The sequence below is a fragment of the Globicephala melas genome, chromosome 13 (genome assembly GCF_963455315.2).
Source record: "Globicephala melas chromosome 13, mGloMel1.2, whole genome shotgun sequence".
In the NCBI taxonomy this organism is placed as follows: Eukaryota; Metazoa; Chordata; class Mammalia; order Artiodactyla; family Delphinidae; genus Globicephala; species Globicephala melas.
Genome location: NC_083326.1, coordinates 3,280,327 through 3,293,811, shown reverse-complemented (window position 1 = coordinate 3,293,811; position 13,485 = coordinate 3,280,327). Strand labels below are relative to the sequence as shown.

The window sequence follows — 13,485 nt, the reverse complement described above, 5'->3', positions numbered from 1 at the left end:
TATGAGCTAGATAGGGGGCAACTTCACCCCTCTATATCATAGGTAAGGAAAACCAAAAACCAGAAAGGTGAGGTGACATGTCTAAGGCCTAGCCATTAGGACTCATATATCCTGATTGCTAGACCACGACTCATCGCACCACCGCAGCCTAATTGGGCCTGGCTGGTACTCCAGACTGATCCATTGCCCCACCTTGTTTAGCTTCCTGTTTTCTGCCTTCACCTCCAACTCTTTGTTTTTTTTTTTTTAATATAAATTTATTTATTTATTTATTTTTGGCCGTGTTGGGTCTTCGTTTCTGTGCGTGGGCTTTCTCTACTTGTGGCAAGCAGGGGCCACTCTTCATCACGGTGCGCGGGCCTCTCACTGTCGCGGCCTTTCTTGTTGCGGAGCACAGGCTCCAGATGCACAGGCTCAGTAGTTGTGGCTCACGGGCCCAGCCACTCCACGGCATGTGGGATCTTCCCGGACCAGGGCTCAAACCCGTGCCCCCTGCATTGGCAGGCGGACTCTCAACCACTGCGCCGCCAGGGAAGCCCCACCTCCAACTCTTGTTAGCGATTCCTGAAGCTGCTCCCCATCCTCTGCAGGCATCCGTCTCTGCAGGTGATTCCAATGTGCAGGCAAAGCTGAAAATCATTGGCAACCTTCAAATAATACTGATGTCGGATCCTCACTCCAGAGATTTTGTTATAATCACTCCAGGCTAAGTCCTGAACAGTAGGATCACATGCTCATATGTGCATACACATGCACACAGCACACACACATACATGCACACCCTCATGCATGCACACACACACACACACATGCATACACACATGCACACCTGGGAGGACAAAAATATCTCTCTCTCTGGAACATCCTCCAACAAGACCAATGTCTCCCTCTTTACAGCCCTCCTCCTTCTTATCCACCCGCACTTGAAGCCTTTTAGGGCTGCTCAGGCAGCCTTATCTGCAACATTTCCAGCCCAAATACAGTCCAACTTGATGGCCAACTCCCCAAGGATGGAAGACGCACTGCTCCACAAGGCAGCTCTGTTTTAAAAAAAATCATCTTTATATTTACATTCTTGAAGTTTCTATCCTTTGGCAGTCCCAATGGGATGGGGTCAAACAGAAAATTTCAGGAGTGGTCAGGACCCTTGGTTGTATGTGCCTGAACCCCACCCGTAAGCTGGCTCCAGCAGAAAGGGAGCATATTGGTTCCCAGAACTTGGAAGTTTCAGGTGGAGCTGGCTGGGACTTGGCTGTCTCCAGAGGCTACAATGGTTTTAGTATGTCTTTGTCCCCCTTTTCCTCTTAACTGTTTCTTTCTCTACATCATGAGAAGATGGCAGCTGGTACCCACAACCCCACTGCCTTCTAACACAACAGCTTCGGTGGAAGGGAAGAGAGTGTCTCTTAGGGAATAATTCTGACTCTCCAGGCCCGGGACTCTCAACCCCATGCAAACCACATGGTAGGAGCTCGCCAGAGAAGGGTCCTGACAACATGAGGTGGGGAAGGCGACGTGGAGCAGTAAGGTCCTGACGCCCACCAGATGCCCAGGCGTCCTCTGGTGCTACTGCATGGAATCAGGTGCCCCTGCAGTCCTGGCCTCAAGGCAAACACCTGTCTGTTCAGGAGCTGCTCACCTGGTGGGATGTTGGATCCTCTCGGTGCATCCTGGGTTGCTGGTTCATCTCCCTCTGAGGGTGCCACGCCCAGAGCCCAGGCAAGATGTCAAGTGTGGCCAGATCTCTCTCCTCTCCTGCCACCTGAACCACATTCACCACATTCAATGGCTTTGCTGATGGCCCCTTCGTGTGAGTGACTCGCACGGTGGCTGCTGAGCCACTTTCTCCAGCCGGGCTGGTCCTGTATGGGTGTTGGCCCCGGGGTGAGCCTCATACGGACCCCTCCTAGGCTGGGCTCCTACCGGCCCCACTCTTTCAGGTCCCTGGTCCTCCTCTGTCCTTTCCTCCCAGCAACCTATAAATAAAACTGAGAGTCATGCCTTCCACATTTTTATCAAGCCATTGATGAAATGACTTTCCAAGGTGGACATATGCTGATTGAGAGACCGTTGATGCAGCTGGCCACATTTGTTTCTAATCTGTGTAAATGTCCTCACTTACACACCTTCCTTCTCTACCTTCTCCCCGGGGCCATGAGGAGAGGATTGCTTATGGTCCACATGCGCTGCTTCTCGAATGTTCCACTTGAGTTGATCGTAGAGAGCAAGTAGGTTCCTAGCGCTCCCTGCCTCCTCTCCTGGGCTCTGACAAGCCATTTCCTTTACAATGCCCAGGATCCACTTTGAATTCACAGGTGTCTGGTTTGCAGAAATACTTTACCGGCTGCTGGGAAAGCAGAATGGCAGTGGGACCACGCCCTCCCTGCAATGGCCTCGAGCCGTGGGCAGTGGCACAGCCATTTCACGTCCTTGGGCTGTGAGCGGTCGGGCCTGCAGAGCCTCGCTCTTCTTCCAGGGCTTGTGCTGTGGGTCTCTTCCCCTATCGTGGGCATTTTTGCCCTGATTCATTCTACCTGTGACTTGAGAGGAGTCGCAAAGGCAACAGTTTGCTGAGAGGCCGGGATTGACGTTACATGGAGCTGTAGGCACAGCCATCCCTTCTAATTGTCTTTATCACATCTCTGAGATAAAAGCACAGAGATCAAACTATCCCTTTGGATCCAGAATCCCAAATCCTCAATGATTCACTTACTGCAGCAAGAGCTGTATGCACAGGGAAACCTCCAGACAACTATTGTGTCCTCCCGTGTGCCAGCTCCATCCCAGCCCGGTCCCTGGGGAGTGGGGCTGGATCATGTGGATTTCAAGCCCCTCTCATGCCCCTCAGTCTCTTTGCTTACGCTGCTCCCTCCTCCTAGAGCATCCCTCGGTTTTCCGCTGATCATAATCATGGCTCTTTTTCAAGACCAAGCTCATACGCCATCTTCTTCATGAAGCTTACTGCGATCAGCCCAATCGTTCATTGTTCACTCAATAAATATTTATTGAGTGCCTATGTGCCAGGCACTGTTCTGGGCTCTTGGGATCTATAAGTGAGCAAAACGAAGACCCCTGCCCTCATGGAGCTTACATTCAAGTGGGAGGGGGGAATACAATAAACGGTAAAATAATCAGTAAACTCCTTAGCATGTTAGAAGGTACTAGGTGATAAGGGAAGATAATAGAGCTCAGTAGGGCAGGCGCTGGGGAAATCAGGCAGGAAGTGTGGTTTGGGTGGTCTGACAGACTCTGTGAGAAGGTGACATCTGAGTAGGGAGGAAGGAGGGGAGGGAGTGAGTCAAGCCAACATGGGTGGGGGTGGGGAGAGAAAGGGGACATGCTCAAGGCAGAGCTCTGAGGCCGGAGTGTGCCTCCTGTTCTGGAACGGCACGGAGGCTGAGCAGAGCGAGCAAGGGAGAAAGTACTGGAAGATGAGGTTTGAGAGGTAATGGGAGCCTGCTTTACCCTCCCTCCCATGCTATTTTGGTCCTTTGTTTAAGGTTATTCTGTCCTGTGGTGCAGTCGGTGTTTCTGTCTGGGGCTAGAGATGAGTTCTAGTGTCGCCCAGAGTCTAGTCCAGTCCTGACACTTGGCAAATGCTGACATGCTTGTGGGAACTGCGGGGGAGGGAGGTCGTGATGCTGAGCACGACACCAGAGTGAGAGCTGAGACAAGACAGGGAATGAGACTGCTTGCTACAGAAAGTTCCCCGCCTCTCCTCCCTTCTCTTTACACACCAGCTCCACTTTGCATCTCACAGAATCTTCCATCCCTGAGAACCAGGCCCCAGCGTCTCTCCGAAAACTCATCCTAATCTCATGGATCCTGGAGGCAGAGGCATTTGGCCCTTCACTCCCAGTGGCTCCCATGCTTGCCAGGCAAAGAGATTGCTACTATAGATAAAATGAGGACACCACTCTAGACCCCAAATTGAGGCAGGTTCTATTTATAGTGCCTCAGTTGTAGCGATTTTAACCTGCGCCCCACCCCAACCCCCTTAAGGCTGTGATCTAAGACCAGATGTAGGACCTGCAAGGAGTGGCCAGTTTGCTCCTGCTCTGATGGTGGGTGCTGCTTCCCCTCTGCTGACTCTCTCCCACCTTTTCCACCACAGCCTATGAGATCATCATAGAAACTGGCAACGGAGGCGAAACCAGGGAGAACGTCTGGCTCATCCTGGAGGGCAGGAAGAACCGATCCAAAGAGTTTCTCGTGGAAAATTCTTCTAGACAGCGGGCGTTTAGGAAGTAGGAAGAGGGGTGCCCACAGGGGAATGCGGATGGGTGGGGTGGGTAAGAGAGGGACCCCAAGAACCAACCCTTTTAGTGGGGGCCATAAATATACAAATGGGCCTAACCAGCAAGAATTTATTGAGTGCCTACTGTGTGCCAACCCCATTCGAGCTCCAAGGGATGAAACAAGGAGATTTAGAAGAGGGAAGAGAGGGGACTGTCATTTAAAGAGAGCCCCCTCTAAGAGACTAGAATCTATATTATTCCAACTACTAGAAAGAAGGGATAATTTTGTAATATGATAGAAGTGCTAATTATGGCTACAATGGCAATCACAGTACAATATATAAATGTTTCCAAGTAACATGTTGTACACCTTAAATTTACACAATAGTATATGTCAAATGTATTTCAATTTTTAAAAAGTTAATGGAAAACTACAACAAAAATCAGTTAATTAATTAAAGCAAGCCCACTCTGCGGCAGGACCGGGAATCACACATATCATCCTGTGTCCCTACAGATGAGGAGCTCACAGTCTAGTTGAAAAGGGAGACATTCACCCATAAGAATGCAGAAGGATCATATAAGACAGCGTAGACTTTTAGGAGGGAGGGAGGGGAGAGCCTCTAAGATGCTTTATAGGAAAATCAAAATTGGGTCTCGTGTAACAGGTGCCTCTGCTAGCACTCCCGGCTGCCTGCCACACGCCGGAGACTCTCACCGCCTCCTGCACGTCTGAGCCACCTCTGAACTGCTCAGAAGCCCCCTTCATCTCCCCGCTCTGTCCAGAATTGCCTACATAAAGTCTCCCCCTGCCATAACCCCACTGTACCTTCTATTCAAACCCCTCTGAGTGGGGATGGTCAGAGCTGACCCCCCCCCCGCAGACTGCCCCTCCCCCTTCTTTTCCACTGCACTTTACCTCAATGAACCCAGCCAAGTCATCACTCCCCCGAGAAATGTCTGCACCTCCAATCCCGCTGTTCCCATCCCTTGACTTTGCCAAGTCAGATCGACATCAGAGGACTCTTCCCTTCCCCCGCCTCTGCTCTCTGAATCTCATCACCCTCTTCAACCCAATGTCCAAGGCCCAGGACCTCACCTACCTCCAACACCATTCGGTATTACCAATCATTGATTGGACCAAGTAGCCGGAAGGGCTTTTTAATGGTTATGATTGTCTTGTTCCGAAACTAGACTGAACCCTTAAGCAGTGGAGACCTGACATCAGGTCTTGCTTGCTATTCTATCTCTGTTCTTCAGACCAGTGCTTAGGATACAGTTGGCACTCAGTAAATGCTTACTTCCTTCAGTGGGCATGAGCAGTTCTCACTGGCCATATCTTTGCATCCTGCAGGGGGACCACAGACATATTTGAGTTTGACAGCGTCTATCTGGGAGACATTGCCTCCCTCTGCGTGGGCCACCTCGCCAGGGAAGACCGGTTCATCCCCAAGAGAGAGCTGGTCTGGCACGTCAAGACCATCACCATCACCGAGATGGAGTACGGCAACGTGTATGTCCTGGGCCTCTGCCCTCTTCTCCAGGAAGGGCCACGCCCTCAGCGGGGAGGGCCTGTGGCCAGACCAGATGGCAGGGTGTGAGGTGTCCCCTTTGAGGCTGAGGTCGCCTCACTCAGGAGGCGTATGAGGCAGGAAGGGAAGAGGCAGCTACACTGGTTCTGGAGCTTTCTGAACCAGAGGCTTACCCCAGAGGCAGGGGACTAGACTGGATGACCTTGGGTGCTCCAGTGATGCTTCTCTGGAAGGAAAGAAGAGCCAGTCAGACAGGGCCAGACGGCTGAGTCTCTCCTTCCCTTCCCCCATGATCACTGTATAATGATAAAGAGATACAGCTTTGAAGCCTGCTGCTCCAGTCAGAGTGAAAGCCCGTCATTCCTGTGGGCAGAGTAGAGACCAGCTGGAGTAATCCCATGGCCCACGGGCCCTGAGGACCCCAGATAAGGAGATTTACACTTCCCCCACCAAGGCCTTCTGGGAAGTCAGGCATTTCTGCAGGATTAAGGGTCTTAGTTACCTGGGTAACAGTTCACAGCCATCAGTTTTTCTAATTAATACCACTTGGTAACCACGTTGGAAGACAGAAAGAGCCCTGAGGCTCTGGGAGGCAGGAAAGACACTAAGAAGGAACCGGGAGATGAGCAAGGGGAGGCCAAGGGCAGCGCATGCCTCGGGGAGGGTAGGCGCAGAGAGCAGCTAAGGCAGCTGGACATCCCCCCAGAACCACTGCCGGCCCCCCCCCCAGCTCCCCTCGTGCCCCTCCCGGCCTGGCCCTGCTCCTGGCAACGCCTTTCACAAGAAGCGCATGGGACAGAAGCAGCAGCCCTGCCTGACCAGGCGGGTCCCAGCTTCAGGCTCCAGCCTTCAGGAGCCCAGCTTCTCAGAGGAATGTCTGTCCACATTAGACCTGCCACCTGCAGGCTCCCTGGACTTGGCTGCCTCTGACCAAGCTTCCAGCTTGGGAATCAAGCAGGAAAGGTTCTCACATTTGAACTTGCGTCTTAGACACCTCAGGCTGCCATAACTGACTCTGCAGACTGGGCGGCTCAAACAACAGGCATTCTTTTCTCACAGTTCTGGAGGCTGGAAGTCAGAAATCAGGGTGCCAGCAGGGTTGGGTTCTTATGAGGCCTCTCTTCCTAGCTCACTGTGTTCTCGCATGGCAGAGAAAGAGAGAGGGAGATCTGGCATCTCTTCCTCTTCATATAAGGGCACTAATCCCATCATGAGTCCCCACCCTCAGGACCTCATCAAAACCTGATCACCTCCCAAAGCCCCCATCTCCAAATACCATCACTTTGGGGGTTAGGGGCCTCAACATGTGAATTTGGGAGGAGAGAACTCAGCTCATAGCAGCTTCCCTCTCAGGCTGCAATGTTATTTATTGCTCTTTTTGAGAAAAGAGCAATTAATTTACAACAGTAAATCCTGTAAGAGCAATACTGACAAGGACTTGAGAGGTGGGATACAGGGGTCTGGAAGAGTTCCAGCTCACCCAGCGAGCCAGGGCCAGGTCAAAGCCCCTTCTGCAACTTGAACTGTCTCCCTATGGAAAGGAGCATGGCTGCTGATACTGCGCCTCTGCAAATGCCCCAAATAAACAAAACAATACAATACAATAGTAAGTCACCACCTGAGTTAGCTTTAAATCCACAGTGTTGGCTGTGACAGAGAGAGCGCTAAGGATCTCAGCACCCCTCAGCACCTTCTAGCGTCAGGAGGAAGGGGGTGAAGAACTTCCCATCCCACAGTCCTGGGGCCGTTATAGGATTTTTCATCCAGTGGAAAGAATCTGCCACTCCCAGTGAAGCATCTTTTCCTACATTCTCAAGAGTGTGGCCTTTTGTCAGCACGGTGCTTGGGCTGGAAGGGGAGGGAGGGATGTCTGTGGGGTGGGGATCTTCCCTAAGGGAAGTGGGTGCAGGGAGTGCAGACACCCGGATGCTAGAGCTGTCACGGATCAGCCGTGTAGCCTCAGGCCATAACCCAGCACCTCTCAGGGAAGAGAGCTGGATGCCCTCTAGAGTCTGGTGGGAGGGGAAGGATGGCAGGGGTTCCAGCCTGGAGGGCTCTCAGAAGTCATACTCCAGCCTACCTACCTGCGCTGGGCTCAAGCCTGTGATTCCTGGTGTATGAGAACCTCCCCCCAACAAAATATCACCTCTATACAGAGAGGGGACAGTACAGGGGTGTTCCATCATTGTGGCTATTTTCGTGTCATCATTCTAGAACACATTTAAATTCTACTGTGTAAAGACCACTTAACTAGCACTGTATATGGATCCACATGTCCTTTCTAACCAGCATGTTGGACCATAATATTTGGATTTCCATGAAATACAAATTAATTTAATCTCATAAACACAACAATCTCAAATTTTTATGTTCCAACCGATTCCAGTCCTGGCTCTTCTTCTTCAGCGTTTCTGACCAGCTCTGTTTCGTCACTAATATCCTCAGGACCTCGGTGGAAGGACACACAGAGAGGCTTTTGTTTCTTTTTTTAAAACCCAAAGTGGAATCGTTGTTTTATCCCATTATCATATATAATACATAATCATTTTAAAATTCAAATAAGGCAAAAAAAAGTGTGTAAAACAAAGTAAAAATTCTCTAAAGCCCTACCCATCAGAGATGGCCATCTTGAGCATTTGGTGACCCTGTTCTCTCTGGCATATTTCTAATGTCTCACACACACACACTGTTCACAGAAGTGTGATCATATTCTACTTGGTTTTTTTAGCATGTTCATGTTTTTGTTTGTTATTCTCTGCCTTGCCTTTATTGTCGCCCATGACCCTACCCCCATTGCCAGTGGGAACAGCCTGGCATGTTCTTCTGCAGCTGGAGTCTTAACTCCACAAAGCCCTGAGGTCCCACATTTTGGTGATCTTATAATTACGTCTATTAGGAAACATTTCCTTATAACTACACCAGTGAATATTTTTCAGCCACTAAAAACAACAAATTAGGTTTCCCTGGTGGTGCAGTGGTTAAGAATCTGCCTGCTGGGCTTCCCTGGTGGCGCAGTGGTTGAGAGTCCGCCTGCCGATGCAGGGGACATGGGTTCGTGCCCCGGTCCAGAAAGATCCCACATGCCACAGAGCGACTGGGCCCGTGAGTCATGGCCACTGAGCCTGTGCGTTCGGAGCCTGTGCTCCGCAATGGGAGAGGCCACAACAGTGAGAGGCCCACATACAGCAAAAAAAAAAAAAAAAAAAAAAAAGGAATCTGCTTGCCAATGCAAGGGACAGAGGTTCGAACCCTGGTCCAGGAAGATCCCACATGCCGCGGAGCAACAAAGCCTGTGCACCACAACTACTGAGCCTGCACTCTGGAGCCCGTGAGACAAAACTGCCAAAGCCCACGTGCCTAGAGCTTGTGCTTCTCAACGAGAAGTCACTGCAGTGAGAAGCCCACGCACTGCGATGAGGCATAGCCCCCACTTGCTGCACCTAGAGAAAGCCCGAGTGCAGCAACGAAGACCCAACACAGCCAAAAATAAATAAATAAATTTATTAAAAAAAAAAAGAAAGATTTAAATATGTACCAGAAGACTTGGATCAATTCCCAGGAAGTATTGTTGAGTGAGAAAAGTAAGATATGGGAAGGAATGCATTATATGCTGCCATTTTGTAAAGGGAACACTGATGTCCCGAATGTGTCTGTGTCTATGTGGGTCTGTGCAGGGTTGGGTGAAATGGAGGGAAATTTGGCAAGATACATCTACAGCTGTTACATGGGTTATCTGAGGTGAAGGCGAGATGCAGGAGGGGTACGGAAAGAGAAAAAGGAGATAGAGCCAAGCAAAAAGGAAAAGAAAAAGAATACATTTAGAAGAACACCCATATGATCACAGGATTTTTGCATTTATATAGAATTATGTATATTAGTGGGCATTTGCATAAAGAAATACATTTTAAGTGAATGTTTAAGCAAAGAATGCGATTATATCTCCCTCTTAGAAAGTATGGTATGTAACAACAATCTAGATTTATCAAGTGACGAGTTGGGGGCAGAGAGATCTCAAGACAGAGTAATGATTTCTTGTGAAGTGTCTTTAAACGGCTGGCTTGTCAGGTGGCCAGGCAGGCTGTCTCTGGGCCCCAGCTCTGTGTCAACTTGTGCAATGACTTCTCTTCTCCAAGCCTTCATTTCCTTTCTGTGAAATGGGAAGACGAAGTCTACGTATGACTCAGGGTTGTTGTGGGAGTTGATGAGATGCACGAATGCAAAGTCCAGGCATTTAGTGAGCAAGCAGAAAACCAAGTTCTTTTTGCTGTTATGTATTTTCATCTAAAAATTGATTTTGCACCACTGGGCACGCCCTTTCAGGGCTGTGTTCCTGAAATCATTAGCCAGTGCCAGGATTGCTTATTTCCAAAGCTGTTATTTCCAAAGTGATTTGGATGGGAAGAAAACCATGGCAGTCGTTCAGTCCAAACCTCTAGCACTGCCAATGGGAAAATCAAAGTCACGTAGGTAGTAGGTGGCAGGGCTGGGGCAGACCCCAGGCCCCCTTACACCCTATGCAGTGTTTTCTCACTGTGCCCTCTGACTTCTTTCTTGGTAATTATTGGACTCACTGTCATTACCCAGAGGCTAACATTGTGGTGGGGGGAGGGTGTAAAGAAGGGACTTTTTGGTCCAAGACCATTTCTCTTGGCCCTGGACTTGCTTCTGTTTGTGGTAGCTTCTTCAATACTTTGTACTGAAGTACTTTGCACCCCTTTGTACTATGTTGTCCATGAGCACATGCGTGTGTGTGTATGCACATGCAACACACACACACACTCATAGTTCAACTCAGCCAAGTGCGAGGGTTTTGGGAGCACACATTTCATAGCTACTTTTCCACTTGGCTTTGCCTGAGATCGTTGTTCTGGATCCCATAGCGCCTCTGAAGGTGACAACACTGGGTAAAATCATTCATCGGTCCCTTTGAAGGGGCAAGGGGATCAGCCTGGTTGGCGTGGAGTGAGCTTAGAGAAAGGCAGACAGCAAGTCAGAAAGGTAAACGCTGGGAGGAGGGTCGGATCATGTAAGGTCTTGCAGGCCTTTGTAAGGTGGTGATTTTTATTTATTCTGGGAAGCCGGTGGAGGGCTCTGAGCAGAAGGACGACATTCTTGGGCTTACATCTCCACAGGGTCACTTGGATGCTGTGGAGAGGAGTCACGATAAGTAGCGAGAAGCAGGCAGACCAGTTAGGAGGCTGACACGTTCCAGGTCAAAGGTGGTGGTGACTTGGATGAGAGGGGCAGCAGGGCGGAGAGTGAGAGAGCGCATGCTTTTTCAAGTGGGCTGATTCTGGGCCTATTGTGAAGATGGGGTCAGTGGGAATTGCTGGTGGATCGGATGTGGAGTGTGAGGGGAAAAGGAAAAGGAAAATCAAGGAGCAACTAAAATTATGAAGATGTCACTCCCTGTCAACTTTCAGATAAACGAGACCCATCTTCACATTTTAATGCAGACATTTCCCGCCCTAAGATCCTGTCACCTGGGGAAGGAACCACTTGTGGATGCGCAGGTCCTGGGGGAGGGCGTGAGCCTTGGCTGGTGTGCACTAACCTCCCCGACTCCCCCCGCTTCCAGGTACTTCTTCAACTGCGACTGCCTCATCCCCCTCAAGAGGAAGAGGAAGTACTTCAAGGTTTTCGAGGTCACCAAGACCACGGAGAGCTTCGCCAGCAAGGTCCAGAGCCTGGTGCTGGTCAAGTACGAGGTCATCGTGACGACGGGCTATGAGCCAGGGGCGGGCACCGATGCCAACGTCTTCGTGACCATCTTTGGGGCCAACGGCGACACGGGCAAGCGGGAGCTGAAGCAGAAGATGCGCAACCTGTTCGAGAGGGGCAGCACCGACCACTTCTTCCTGGAGACGCTGGAGCTGGGCGAGCTGCGCAAGGTGCGGCTGGAGCACGACAGCAGCGGCTACAGCTCCGGCTGGCTGGTGGAGAAGGTGGAGGTCACCAACACCAGCACCGGCGTGGCCACCATCTTCACCTGCGGCAGGTGGCTGGACCAGAAGCGGGGCGACGGGCTCACCTGGAGAGACCTCTTCCCTTCCGTATGAGGGCTAGAGGCCCTCGCTGCCCCTTCCCACCAACTTGTCCCAACCACACCCGCTCCCCCCCACCTTGGCTTTCAGCAGTCCTTTCCCGAAAGCCTCCTGGAGCTGGGACTGGGGGCCAGAGCTCCATGGTCCTTCAGAGGCCATTGTGGGCAACGGCTCGTGGGGTCCTACACCCTCTCGGGTCTCCTGGATCCAGATGAATCCATCAACCTGTGGCATAATCCGTTGCTGCACAAAAATAACTTTTTGCATTTTCTTTTTCAATAATAGCAGTGACCAGGCTGAAGCTTGCTGCCAGGTGTGGATGGGAAATTGGGGCTTCACCCAGGGGATAGAAGTGGGGAAGAAGAGGCCATCAAGATGATGTATTTTAAGCAAAAACTAATTAACACTATTTTCCCAGAAAAGCTGGGCTAATTAAATTATTACCAACCACACCCTGCAAAGGACTCATCTGGGCATCTGCTCACTTAGATATGCATCCTTTTTCCCAGTTTCAATAAATCCAGGGGCAAACAGAGAAAAACATCAGGAGGAAGAATTTTAGCTGGAAGGATTTATGACCCTGTGAACAGGTACACGAGTCTTTCTGTCACTTTACAAAGGACGCATTGCCAAGTGCTGGCTGGCTGCCCCAGCCAGTGATAACACAGTTGAGAGCCGGAGACCTGAGCAGGTGATAGGGTGCGGGGAATAGGGGGAAGAAGGTGCCTGGAACAGTGCCTGGAACTGCCTGGTCCCTGCTGCACCCGGGCTTGGAGGGGAGGAGGGCATCGGTGGTGTTTAGAACTACGGCTTGCTGTGGGCAATGTGGACTGAAAGCTGAGAAGGGACTGGAACAGAATAAAGATGTGGTCTCTGCCCTCAAAGGGGATGTGACCCTGATGGAGAGGCAGCAAGAGAACCATATACTCATGTGCATGCACAGATGTGCACGTACACACACACACACACACACACATCCTGATCAACAATCACAGCTGGAGTGCAGTACAACTCAGCCCCTGACTTCTGATTTTCCTGCGGAGGCAGGGGTGGGACTGAGCAGAAAGGTGCATCAGGCCAGGAAGACTTCCTGTAGGAGGTACCAAGTACCAGGATTTCTGCTGTGTCACCATGGACCCTCTAGCCCAGACAGGTGTAAACTTGGTGAGGCTTCATGGCTCTGAGCTCTCGGAGACCCTTGGAGAGAGGCTGTGGCAGTAAGCACAGGCCCGGAGGCAGCAAGGAGCAGTCTTGAGTCCCAGCTCTTCCTTTTCCCTGCTGGGAGAGCTTGAGCACATTGCCTCATCTCTTAGGCCTCAGTTTCCTCATCTGTCAAATAGGAAGAATGATAATACCAACCTTGTAGGCTACTATGAGGACTACGTGAGTTAAAATGCAGACAGTTAATTCAGCGCCTGCACTGAAGGGTTTGTCCATCATGTTAAACAAGCAGGACTTAAGGGGGCTGGGGTGGGGTGGGAGAGAAGTAATCATTAAATAGCTTTATTTGTATCTTTTTCTGGAGCCGGTTCTTCCCTTGTCCCTGGATGAAAATTAAGGCAAGCCTCATAACTCTTCTGGACTCTCATAGGTAATAAAACGTCCAACAACCACTTTAAAGTCACAAAGTCCATCTCAGTTCTGTAATTTAAATGTGTGGCTCCAGTACAA

General features: G+C 50.5%; 1 protein-coding gene across 7 annotated transcripts in view; it reads left to right on the top strand.

The window, feature by feature from the left end:
* The window catches only part of LOXHD1 (lipoxygenase homology PLAT domains 1), a 190,696-nt gene extending 177,435 nt beyond the window's left edge, over positions 1-13,261 (top strand). For all 7 annotated transcript variants that reach the window (XM_060310522.1, XM_060310521.1, XM_060310523.1 and 4 more), the window contains 3 exons: positions 4,115-4,247; positions 5,593-5,751; positions 11,349-13,261. In XM_060310522.1, the coding sequence (XP_060166505.1) occupies positions 4,115-4,247; positions 5,593-5,751; positions 11,349-11,829 (773 nt within the window). In that variant the 3' untranslated portion in view covers positions 11,830-13,261. The remainder of the gene's footprint in view (positions 1-4,114; positions 4,248-5,592; positions 5,752-11,348) is intronic.
* The last annotated feature ends 224 nt before the right edge of the window (positions 13,262-13,485 follow it).